This window comes from Calonectris borealis, chromosome W, assembly GCF_964195595.1.
Source record: "Calonectris borealis chromosome W, bCalBor7.hap1.2, whole genome shotgun sequence".
Taxonomy (NCBI): domain Eukaryota; kingdom Metazoa; phylum Chordata; class Aves; order Procellariiformes; family Procellariidae; genus Calonectris; species Calonectris borealis.
Window position 1 is genome coordinate 21862077 of NC_134351.1, and position 12493 is coordinate 21874569.

Below are 12493 nucleotides of genomic sequence, written 5' to 3' on the forward strand. Positions count from 1 at the left end.
GGTGGTTTCCGTCTCATTTATGAGTTCTTCCTCTTCCTCCTCCCCTCCTCGTGATGGCCCTGCTTTTCCATCATCCTTTTCTAAACGACCTGACTTCCGCTTCAAAGATTTCTTCTTCTGTACAGGGGCGACGGATACCAGCGACGGTTGGTCCTCTGGTTCAGCTGTAGTGCCTGTTGCTGGGGTTTGGGTAGCTGCAGTGCCTGTCGCGTGGGTTGGAGTACTTGTAGTGACTGTTGCCGGGGTTTGAGTGGCTGCAGTGCCTGTTGCGGGGGTTGGAGTAATTGTAGTGACTGTTGCCGGGGTCTGAGTAGCCATAGTGGTTGTCGTGGGGGTAGAAGTAGCCACGGTGCCTGTCGCAGGGGTTTGAGTAGCCACAGTGGTTGTCATGCGGGTTGAAGTAGCTACAGTGCCTGTCTTGGGGGTTTGAGTAGCCACCGTGTCTGTTGCTGGGGTTGATCTCTGGACAGTATTCCTGAATAGTTGTTTAACTCTAAACAAGGCCTGAACCACATTCAGGAGACATAGCAATATGAACGTGCTTGTTTGAACATCCCAAGGATATTCAAAATTCTCAGGGAATATTGTGGACGTCTTCATGAAGAGGATAGAAGAAAAAGGAGTTTCTGAAGATATGGAAGGGAAGGTAAACAAGTGGGAGAAAGTGTCCCATCCTGTCTCCTCCCTAAATTCATCCTCTGAGGTGAAGACGTAGGAAGTGTAATTATTAATAGTTTCCAAAAGATAGCTCCCGAAGAACAGTAATGATGGCAGTGCTGAGTACAGGCTCGTGACCAATAATTTTATCATAACATAAACCAGTGTCACACAGTATAGCAAAGCAGTGACCTTAATCCATTTCCCAGAGATGACCAATCCCACATAAAAACTGATAATCAGCAGTATAGACAGCCAGTAAGGTGCTACATACCACAACTCCAAAAACAGATCCAACAACTCTGAGAGCAAATAAACCAACATTGTGAACATCGAGTACTAAACTGATATAATGAATGCTTATAACAAATTTGTTTTAACCCGTTCGGGTCAGATGTGTCGTTATCTCAACCCTTTGAGCCCCACGTTGGGCGCCAAAAAGGACTGTCGTGGTTTAACCTGGCAGGCAGCCAAATACCACGCAGCCGCTCACTCACTCCCCCCACCCCCCCAGTGGAATGGGGAGAGAATCGGAAGGGTAAGAGTGAGAAAAACTCGTGGGTTGAGATAAAGACAGTTTAATAGAACAGAAAAAGGGAAAATAATAATGATAATGATAAAATATACAAAATGAGTGATGCACAATGCAATTGCTCACCACCCGCGCTGACCGATAACCAAGTAGCGATCGGTACTTCCTGGATCACGCCTACCCTTCATATACTGAGCATGACGTCACATGGTATGGAATACCCCATTGGCCAGCTGGGCTGGCTGTCCTGATTATGTTCCCTCCCATCTTGTGTACCTAGCTCAGTCAGTAGGCACGGGAGCTGTCCTTGGACTAGGAGGGCATTTAGCAACAACTGAAAACATCAATGTGTTATCAACATTCTCCTCCTACTAAATCCAAAACACAGCACTAGGAAGAAATTTAACCCTATCCCAGCCGAAACCAGGACAGATAAGAACAGTTTAATACTTTAAATATAATAATAATAATAATAATAGTAACAACGACAACAATAACAGCAATAGTAATAAATTGTAATGAAGAGGAAAACAGCGAGAGAGAGAGGAACAAAACCCAGGAAAAACAAGTGATGCAACCACCCACTGACCGACACCCAGCTAGTCCCCAAGCAGTGATCACTGCCCCCCGGCCAACTCCCCCCAGTTTATATACTGATCATGACATCATGTGGTATGGAATACCCCGTTGGCCAGTTTGGGTCAGCTGTCTTGGCTGTGCCCCCTCCCATCTTCTTGTGCACCTGGCAGAGCACGGGAAGCTGAAAAGTCCTTGACTATGTAAGCACTACTCAGCAACAACTCAAACATCAGTGTGTTATCAACATTCTTCTTATACTAAATCCAAAATGCAGCACTATACCAGCTACTAGGAAGAAAATTAACTCTATCCCAGCTGAAACCAGGACAAATGGAAACACATTTATAACGAATTGGTTTTATTTGGGGCCAGAAATTTGTCTTTATATTCCTGGGCTTTCTTGAACATTTCCTACTTGAGCGAAGACTTCTGTCTGGCTTGAAACAAACAAGAGGTATCAAGAGAAATAAATCCATTAGTTTGACCTAAAGAAATGATCCTGAAAGATAAACTTTAAAAAAATCTTATGGCTGATCATAAGTGCTTTTTTTTTTTTCCATCATTGTACACAGATGCTGTACATGGGATGTACATGCATGGAATGTACATGCTGTACAGGGATGCTGATGATTCTCCAATGCTGAGAACTATGTTGATGAATGATGTTTCATAACATTTTTTGCTACCTAGAACATCCTTGTTTCTTAAAAGATGATGTCAGACAAACAAAAAGCCACCCAACCTGGCTACAAGTAAAGTTAACACCTTTTTCATGTCCTGTCTGGGCTGCAGCAGTTAATCATGCATTGGCACAGAGCAGTCAATACTTGAGAAACTCTCTCTCACAAAGGATACTGTGACACGTCCTGAATGGCACATTCTGTATTTTCACAATGTCTTTTTATTATCTTGCTCTTGCCCTTTTCCCATCTCTCCTCATCTCCCACAAGATCTCAGACTCGGTAGTTTGATACCAGGATTCCTAAAAGATTATATGAAGGTCTTAGGAGAGGAATATGAATGGCAAATATAACAATCAGATTTAATTAATTTTTGCAGGAGATAATTTACCATGAGCTGTGGAAGAGCTGAACTGGGTTCCACTAGCATCTCAGAACTATTGTTTTCTGTTCCAAAGTATGGATGCAATTCTTTAACCTCATCTTTGATTGCAAAAATGCCTATATAAGAATAGCATAGATATAAAACTTTAAAACATTCTCTCACTTTTTTCTCTTTGTTTTCATAGAGTAGAAGAACAAAATTTAAAATATTAATTCTGTTTTATGAATTTATAAATGGCACTTGATAAACTTTTTTACAAAACAGTGCAGGTTAAAGTAGTGTAGGAAGAGAAAAGAAAAACAACTTTAAACTTTGTAAACTTGGTTTCTGATTTTTTTGAAAACTTTGAGTGCTCATATTCTCTTTTGACTGTACTCTGTGGGGCAGTGTTTAGTACTATCACTTCTACATTTCCTAGTAAGAGCTTTGTAATTTAGCAGTGTCTTCTTTAGCAACGCTTCAGAAAGTGTTTCTCAATCTAATTCTATGATTCTACTAAAATACTTGGAATTGAATATTAAAAGAAAGAAATCTTTCCTTCTCATGTCTTAAAACCAAAAAAAACAATGAAGCAAAACAGCCTTAAGAGGCTGCTTGTGTCCTCACACTTAAGTACATGTCAATGTCAGTAGAAAAAAAAGGTTACAATTTTGTAGAGTGGATTGGTACAGCCATTCTATTGCTAATTCTTGTTACTTCATGCCACTGTAAAAGTGAAAGACTGTGTGGGTGGGGAAGAGTTTGGGTTTTATTTAGAGTCCTATATTAAAGCTTCCTGTTTTGTGGGTGACAACATTATGTATGACAAGAAGTTTCTCAAAAACACATCTTAAAAATAAACTTGTTGAGGAGTTCACATATATTTATCATAATGGTTGATCTCTTCTCATTTTAATATTCTCTGTAAAGAGGTGAAAAAAAGTAATCCTCTTTGAACAAATATCTGTAAGACATCTAAGGGAGCTGTAAAATGAATATAGGACAAAACAATTTTGGAAAAATAATGGAGATAAGCCTGCTTTTGTTGGAAACAAAAAGGATATTAAATTAAACCTTGGTTAGTCATCCTTCAATTAAAAAATAAAAACGATTTGCAATAAATTTGAGACAGAATAGAAGAACAGATTTTAACAGCCAATGCTCCTTTACAGTACTGAAGAGCTCCTGTGCCATGGAAATCCTCAGCTGCTAGTTTAGGACAATCAGAATTTATACTAGATTAAGGAGCAAGACCCTGTGCACACATTAAAGGCAAAAAACCCCCCACTCCACCCCCCCCAAATGAGACTTTGACTACAAAGGCTGAGTAGCTCTCTATTCACATTTTTTCATAGTTTGCTAAAATTAAATATACATATCCTGTATACTATGGAACATGAACATCACTAAAGTTAAACAGATGTATTACTAAGGGGAAATAGGTTTTTTGTCTGACTGCTTAAAAAGGGAACAACATAATTTGTTATAGCCCACTCAACCATGTCACATTTTTTTCTACTAATAAATACAATTGAGATGTTAAAAAATACTCAATATCCACTAAACATCTAAAAACTTTTTAAGTTTAACGTGTTTAAAGTGTGTGTGTTTTTTGTGACATATAGCTATATAACTTATGATGAAGTTGTATTACACTGCAGTTTTAGGAAGATCAGGTACTATACAAGAGAATATAGGGGTGTTGCTGACAGTTGCCTTCCAAATACTATAGCGGCTTCTTTTGTTGACTGTCCTTTTTTGTACTCTGCAGCAGCCTAAAGATCTCTCTACAAAACAAGAGAGTTTAGTCTTGGCTAATTAAAAAGTTGAATAGGTATTGAAGATAGATATCTGGTGCAGTATGAATGAATCTTCTAGAAGAGTTTGTAATCTACTCTGTGTTATCGGATAGTGTTCTCTGTCGATAAAGAAATTCTTGGAAAAAATCTGAAGAAGGTAGCAGTAGTTCTCTCTGCAACAGTCAGGGGTTTTTTTACCCTTTCTTATTATAATAAAATAATATAAAAATAAAAAACTGAAGCAAGAAGAAAATTGTAAATTGACGAATGAAGAATTTCAAGAACAAAAGAAAGTGTTTTGAGGATTTGCAGGGTACAACCAAGTAATATATGGAGTGGTCTGGTAGTATCTAGGAAACAAAATGCTAGTGAATCTGTGAGTATATTTAGAGAAATATTATGAAGAAACCAGAGGGCTTTTTCTTTCACTTTTGGCAGATGATCACTGTGAATGCTTCATTGTTCCCCAGTTCTATTACTAATTCCTTGATAGCAGTTGGAAACGATGGTCTTCAAGAAAGAGACAGAATGGTTCGAGCATGTATAGCCATTATCTGTGAACTAGGTAAGATAACTGAAAGCTAATTAAGAAAAATTTTGATGTGGTTGTCATCAGTCTTCTAAGAGATTCTCTTCTGTGGGTTCATATTAAATAGATTGTATTCAAATAATTAAGGGTATTTGTTTAATAACTAATGAATCAGATGTTAAATGTTCTTAATGTCCATTTCATATATTTTAGTCATTAGTTTGATATAAACCAAAATCACTTTAACTTAAAATCAAAATCTCTTAAGTGAAGTACCTGAAGATTTCAAGTGCTGTACTTTCCTTTAAGACTTGCCAATTTTTGTGTTACCTTAAAAACATTTCCCTGATGCAGTTGATGTTTCTAAAACTAATGGATTGGAAGTAGGGAAAATTCCATACATGAGGTTCTGACAAATGTACAAGTGTTCAGAGAACTACAAAACATTTTCCTTTAAAAATTTTTACAGTGAGTACTGTGGTTAGCTGGCTTCTGGAAGTCAGTATTTGTGTCCATGTAAAGGCTATCTGGACAGTGATTTATACTAACTCCTTATACTTGTATGTGGGTGCTGATTTTTAGGTTTTTTTCAGTTTTGTATCAATCAATGAGAAATAACTTCAGCAACATTTTCAAGATACAAACTTCTATTTTAAAGAACTAAACAATCTGTTACTAATTTATATTCTAGTATAAATATTTTATCCATGTCAGTCCAGTGAAGCACAAAACCTTTTTGCAAGGAAATCCAGATATTACTGTATGGAAACTTGGTTGGAAATAAGCTGGGAAATTGCTGCACAATGGTGACTGACTGACCAGTATTTTTGTTGATAATAAATTAATCAAAAATCTCAATTTATTGCTAATGTCAGTCATTAAAAGCTTTATTGTGTGCCTCAGCAGTGTTCAGGAAGAAAAAGATATATATACTAAACAGACAAGTTTGTTGTATTGGAAGTCGTGAAATGTTTTCTTTCCTATCACTGGCCGGAAGTGACATGTTTTTCTTTATTTAGCACTTCAGAATCCCGAGGTGGTGGCTCTTCGGGGTGGTTTAAGTACCATCTTGAAAAATGTGATTGATTGTCAGCTAAGCCGAATAAATGAGGCTTTGATAACTACAGTTTTGCACCTCATTAATCATCCAAAGACCCGACAGTATGTGCGAGCAGATGTAGAGTTAGAGGTGGGTTCAGTTTTACTTGTTTAGTGACAGAAGTTAAACATTGTATTACTAATGAAAATATTTACTTTTCACTTCAGATTTCACCTTCTGTATTAGTGCAAAATGTTTAAATGCAACATTTTAGGCTAAGAACTTAATGATTTATAAAGCAGGAATAACATGACAGATTGGAGTGGGACTGAGGAAAGGGCAAGACCTGTTAACTATTCTCATGTGAAAGTAATGCATGTCTCTCTTTTGTTTAGCGAATTTTAGCTCCTTACACAGATTTTCACTACAGGCATAATCCAGACACAGCAGAAGGACAACTCAAGTAAGTGTTAGTGCTGCTACTTATGCTACCAGTTGTGTTCATGGTACTGGAATTAAACTATTTTTCTTTCCAAAGTGACAAAATAAAAGCAATTAGCTAATATTAAAGTATTTGAAGTTGAATATGATAGCAGGTTAGAATGCAACTTCCTAAAATATTGTTAAGCGTTTCAGATTTAAAAGGGAAAATTAGTTTTACCCTTCTTCCCTTCCCCCCATTATATTTCTTTTACTTAAAAAATCATCATAATCATCATTTTTTACTTCAGGTATGGATTTCTTTTTATCTAACTTTAAACATCCACAATGAGGAGTTTGCATTTGAGCTAGTTTTATGTTTGATGGTTGTATGGTCAGGCTCAGAAGTGGAAACAAGAGGTTCCAACTTGATATCGGGGGGGGGGGAATAAATTCTGTGAGGCCAGTCAAGTGTTGGAACAGGCTGTCCAGAGAGGTCCTGCAGCCTTCATCCTTGAGAGTTTCTAAGACCCGACTGGATAAAGCCCTGCGTATAACCTGGTCTGGTCTCAGAGCTGACAACTTCTTTGTGCAGGAGTTTGGACTAGAGACCTCCTGAAATTGCTTCCAACTTGAATTATTCAGTAATTTTTTTTTTTTTTTAATATCAAATGGCAATAGACGCTTAGGTCTGCATAACTGAATCAAGTGTCCAAGTGGCCCCTGCTGTAGTCTTACTGTCAGTGGAGGCTTCAGAGTGAATCATCTGACCAAATATAGGTGTTTACTTTTGATATGATCCTCCTACCGTGGAACCTCCACTGAAAAAGGAAAAGTAACAAGACTTAAAAAATTCTAATCTTTGTCTGTGTGTACGCATTGCATACATATATACACACATATATATGTATGTAACAGATTTTTCTTACTCTGGATTTTGTCCCCCATCTAAAATTTCAGTTAACTGCTTTTTACTTGCTATGTTAGTAACACTGTTTGTTTTACAGTAATTAACTGTGTATTGTGACATTTGTTATTTTAATGACAGAGAGGACAGAGAAGCACGGTTCCTAGCTAGTAAAATGGGAATAGTGGCAGCATTTCGATCATGGGCAGGTAAGATTTTTTTGTTTGTTTGTTTGAAGTTGGATGACTGGAAGGGGAATTTTACTTTCTAGCATAAAGGAGTGGTTTATTTAAGCACAGAATCTGTCTCTCTTGATCTGTAATTTCTATCAATACCTTCCTACAATGGTACTAAGATGTGTTTTGATATTGTTAAATTGGAGGACTCATACATAGTTTTCTTTGGCTAACTACTGACAAGACACAGCTTTTTTTTTTTTTTTTTTCCAGTATAGAATGCTATATAAGTTGTACCTTGATGGTACTTCTTGACATTTGATGGGTGAGAGGATGTTGAAAATAGCATCATATCATAAAAATTTGCCTTTGAGATTGTTCTGCCACTGTAAATAAGAAATCTATTTGTCTATGCGAAGAGATATCAACAGAATAGTTTCATTAGCACCTGCTAATGTGCTATAGTTGAAGATAAATTGCAGTACGGACATAGTTTTGGATTTTTCATGTAGAAGACATTTCTAAATTGAAAAAGTAGGTTTTTGCATTTTTCTAAATCCTTTCTCTGCAATATTACAATATCTAACAGGAAGATATTGCCTCAGGGACTGCTCGTTCTTTTAGTCAAGACAGTGTCTTGCAAATAAACTAAATTAGTTGATATGACCATTTACCAAAATTTTGGTTAGGATTTTTACAGGCTGTACTTAGGAAAGATTCAGACTGTATAGAAAGGCTTTTGCTTTGTAAGACTATTTGCTGTATTTTTTAATGTTCTGAAAATGATCAGTAAGCTTAATTTAACATCCAGGTATCCTTCAAAAGTTTCTCACATGTGTTTTCATTTCCTTGGGGAGGAAGCTTGGAAAGTTTGTGACAACTTTGAAACTTCTGAGAAGCAGTTTCTGATAGGAGTGTTGCTGCATCTTCCTTAACTCAGACACTTAGAACTAACAGCATAAGCCTGAAAAGTTCAAGTGACCGAAGAAACAATTGTCTTGGAATATGTTACTTGCCATGGTACTTTCACTGTTACATGTTCTTCCTTTTTGTTTTTTATATTACTTGTTGTGTTGGAGACTAACATCTTAACAGCTTTTAGTACAAAAATGTCCTTACACTGTCAGTCTTCCAAAAGGACAAAAGGACACATAGCAAAACCAGGCTTGAAGGTGTTTTTGGTTTTGTTTTGTTTTGTTATGGCTTTTTGGGCAGTTTTTTGTTTGGGTTTTTTTTTTTTTCCCTGTCTGTACTGTCTGCTTTGTTCTACTGTTCTGCTCTCCTTATTCTCCAAACTGAATTATTCTTTAGAGCTAATTACTGTGTCCTTTATCCTCATGTGCGATCACATCCTTAGAGCTGAAATTGGGGCATGCAGCAATGACTGCATGCACCCAAATCTATACCTGCATTGCAATTGGGATGTGGCCATGTATTGGGTTTGCGTGGCAAGGTTTTGGTAGCGGAGGGGCTACAGGGGTGGCTTCTGTGAGAAGCTGCTAGAAGCTTCCCCCATGTCTGATAGAGCCAATGCCAGCCAGCTCCAAGATGGACCCGCCGCTGGCCAAGGCTGAGCCAATCAGCGACGGTGGTAGCACCTCTGTGATAACATATTTAAGAAGGGGAAAAAAACTACTGCGCAAGAGCAGCCTGAAGAGAGGAGTGAGAATATGTGAGAGCAGGTGGATGCGCCCGAAGGAGGCTGTGACCCCGTGGAGAGAGGAGCCCACGCTGGAGCAGGTTTGCTGGCAGGACTTGTGACCCTGTGGGGACCCACACTGGAGCAGTCTGTTCCTGAAGGACTGCACCCCGTGGAAGGGACCCACACTGGAGTAGTTTGTGAAGAACTGCAGCCCGTGGGAAGGACCCACATTGGAGAAGTTCATGGAGGACTGTCTCCTGTGGGAGGGACCCCATGCTGGAGCAGGGGAAGAGTGTGAGGAGGAAGGAGCAGCAGAGACAACTTGTGATGAACTGACTGCAACCCCCATTCCCTGTCCCCCTGTGCCGCTCGGGGGGAGGAGGTAGAGAACATGGGGAGTGAAGTTGAGCCCGGGAAGAAGGCAGGGGTGGGGGGAAGGTGTTTTAAGATTTGGTTTTATTTCTCATTATCCTACTCTCATTTGATTGGTAATAAATTAAATTAATTTCCCCAAGTCGAGTCTGTTTTGCCCGTGACGGTAATTGCTGAGTGATCTCTCCCTGTCCTTATCTTGACCCACGAGCCTTTCGTTATATTTTCTTTCCCCCTGTCCAGCTGAGGAGGGGGAGTGATAGAGCGGTTTGGTGGGCACCTGGCGGCCAGCCAAGGTCAACCCACCACAGGCCATTGTATGCTCTTGGGGAAAAAAAAGGCCTCTGAGGTGCACTGTGGAACATATTTAAATGCCATTAATGTGTATGTGGCCACATGTGCTTGTCATAAGTTTTTGTGACATGGAAGTTTTGAACTTGAGGATTTTCTTCAAGTTCATATAAAGCACATGTCGTTAAAGTTAAATTTGTATTAGTGAAAATAAATAGATGAGTAGGTGATACTTTTAATCTTTTAGTAATTTTTAGTGAATGAAGATTTGGGTTTATTTATAATATGTAAGACAAAAAGGTGTGCAAACCTGGCTTCTTTTTGTTCATTTAAAGTTGCATTTTGGAGAAACTTTTTTGTTTTCTGGATAGCATTTTACTGTAAGTTTTAATTTATTCTGTGATGTATGAAGAGAAATGTTCAAGGAAACGAGCAAGTTTTTTGCAGCCACATTTTGAATGAAGAGATTGTATGTAATTTGAGGCTGAAATTCAGTGTAATCATTAGCTTCAGGAGGTATTCTGTAACATTTATAAACAATTTGAGGGTTTGCCCTATTAATATTGAAATATTAAACTAATTGAGTAAAAATATAGTGTAAAAGGACCAAATTATAAGAGATTTTATGCAAAGTGGGAAAGAAGGAAGAAATTTTTTACAATGAGGGTGGTGAAACACTGGAACAGGTTGCCCAGAGAGGTGGTAGATGCCCCATCCCTGGAAGTGTTCAAGGCCAGGTTGGACGGGGCTCTGAGCAACCTGATCTAGTTGAAGATGTCCCTGCTCATTGCAGGTGGGGTTGGACTAGATGACCTTTAAAGGTCCCTTCCACCCCAAACTATTCTATGATTCTATGAAAATTCTGGAGATGAGCACTTGTCATTTGGGAAAAGATGATTAAAAACAGTGCACAGAGAACGTTATTCCAAGTATATTTAAACTCGCCATTTAGAATTCACCTAAGATTAAAGGTAACTAAATAATTTGTTAGTTTAAGATACAGCTTTTGATGGAGAAACTGCTTACAGTTCTACCAAGATGATGCAAGTCTTTCAGGTTTAAGATTTATTCTTTATTGACAATTTTGTCTTTTCTTTCTGCCATTTCTTCCATGTAAATGTTAGTTTTGCAGATAATTTGAGAATATTGTTCACAGTAGAAAGGGTAAAAGTAGCTATAGTTTTTAATGAAGAAACAAAGTTTTGTGATTAGAAAGCTTTGTTAAACATTGATTATAAAGGAGATGACATTATAAAGGTGAAAAATGTTTATGATTAGTGATTTTTATCATCTGTGCTTGCACTCAAACTGGAAATCAAATTTAACAATGTGTCTAATGCTTTTTTTTGTTTGGTGATGGAATATTATTATGTATTTAATGTTTCCTAGGTATTATCAGTCTGTGCAAACCTGGAAATTCTGGGATTCAGTCTCTTATTGGGGTACTCTGTATACCAAATATGGAAATACGGGTAGGTGGTAAATATTTAGTACTGATATAGGAATAATATTGGATGTTTTAATTAACATTTAAAATTTTAACAATTTTATCAGTTTAGTGGTTTAAACGCAGACTCCAATTATGAGACCACTAGCCTCTAGTTTATTTGACCCCCAAGTCTAAGTCTGTAATTCCATTATAAAATGCTTGCTTTTTCTGTCTCGGCTCCTTACACATAAAATGAGAATGGAATCACACCCTGTATGTCTGAGAGGAGGGAATGGAGGAAAGAAAAGTGCATAAATTAATTTTTACTCTGGCCACAAGTCAAAGCAAATTCACAGTAGCTGCAGTTATGAGTTTAAAGCATTGAATCTGAGATAAATAAAAATGTTTCTTCCCAGTTACCTGCTAAATGAAGAAGTTGATGGTGGCAGCACTAACTGTTCTAAAAAACTGTAATCCAAGTAGCCTGAGCTTCTGTAGAATTCGTAGTGACAATCAGGCACACTTCTAAAGCAAGCAAGCCCCTTCCCTTCTCTTCTCCAGATTAATTCAGATTATGAAAATAAGCATGTTCTCCTAAAAGAAACCCTGAAACAAAGACACCAATTTTAGCACTCTCTAGAAATCTCAACTTCAATATTAATAGTGAACAAAAAGACCGTTTTTTTGTAAATCTATAAAATTTCTGCCTTTTTTTTTGGTAGCAAGGTCTGCTTGAGGTTCTTTATGATATATTTCGCCTTCCTCTCCCTGTTGTTGCAGAAGAATTTATTGAGGCACTTCTCAGTGTAGGTAAGTATTTTAGTACTGGTTCACATATAAATTCTTTTTATTAAGCTCTTCTATAAATTTGAACCCTTCACTGTTTCCTCTATATTGTAAATTATGTCAGTCTTTACTGTTTCATCACTGAATTCATTGGGTGTTCTGAAGTCCTGTTTAAAACTCTTTATCAACTGTTCAGTGTTGATCAAGCTACTAGAAGTCTAACTTTCTTCTGACTTCCTTACTATATATCATTTGTATGTTTCATACAAGAGCAGTAGTGGAGCATTTACA

General features: G+C 37.6%; 1 protein-coding gene across 3 annotated transcripts in view; it reads left to right on the forward strand.

The window, feature by feature from the left end:
* Positions 1–12493, forward strand: part of LOC142075009 (rapamycin-insensitive companion of mTOR) — a 129467-nt gene that overhangs the window by 61966 nt on the left and 55008 nt on the right. For 2 of the 3 annotated variants that reach the window (XM_075135998.1, XM_075135999.1), the window contains 6 exons: positions 5050–5176; positions 6160–6329; positions 6575–6642; positions 7648–7715; positions 11377–11459; positions 12139–12226. In XM_075135998.1, coding sequence (XP_074992099.1) covers positions 5050–5176; positions 6160–6329; positions 6575–6642; positions 7648–7715; positions 11377–11459; positions 12139–12226 — 604 coding nt within the window. Of the gene's footprint in view, positions 1–5049; positions 5177–6159; positions 6330–6574; positions 6643–7647; positions 7716–8614; positions 8703–11376; positions 11460–12138; positions 12227–12493 lie in introns of those variants that run through there. The other variant, XM_075136001.1, reaches the window with a different exon arrangement.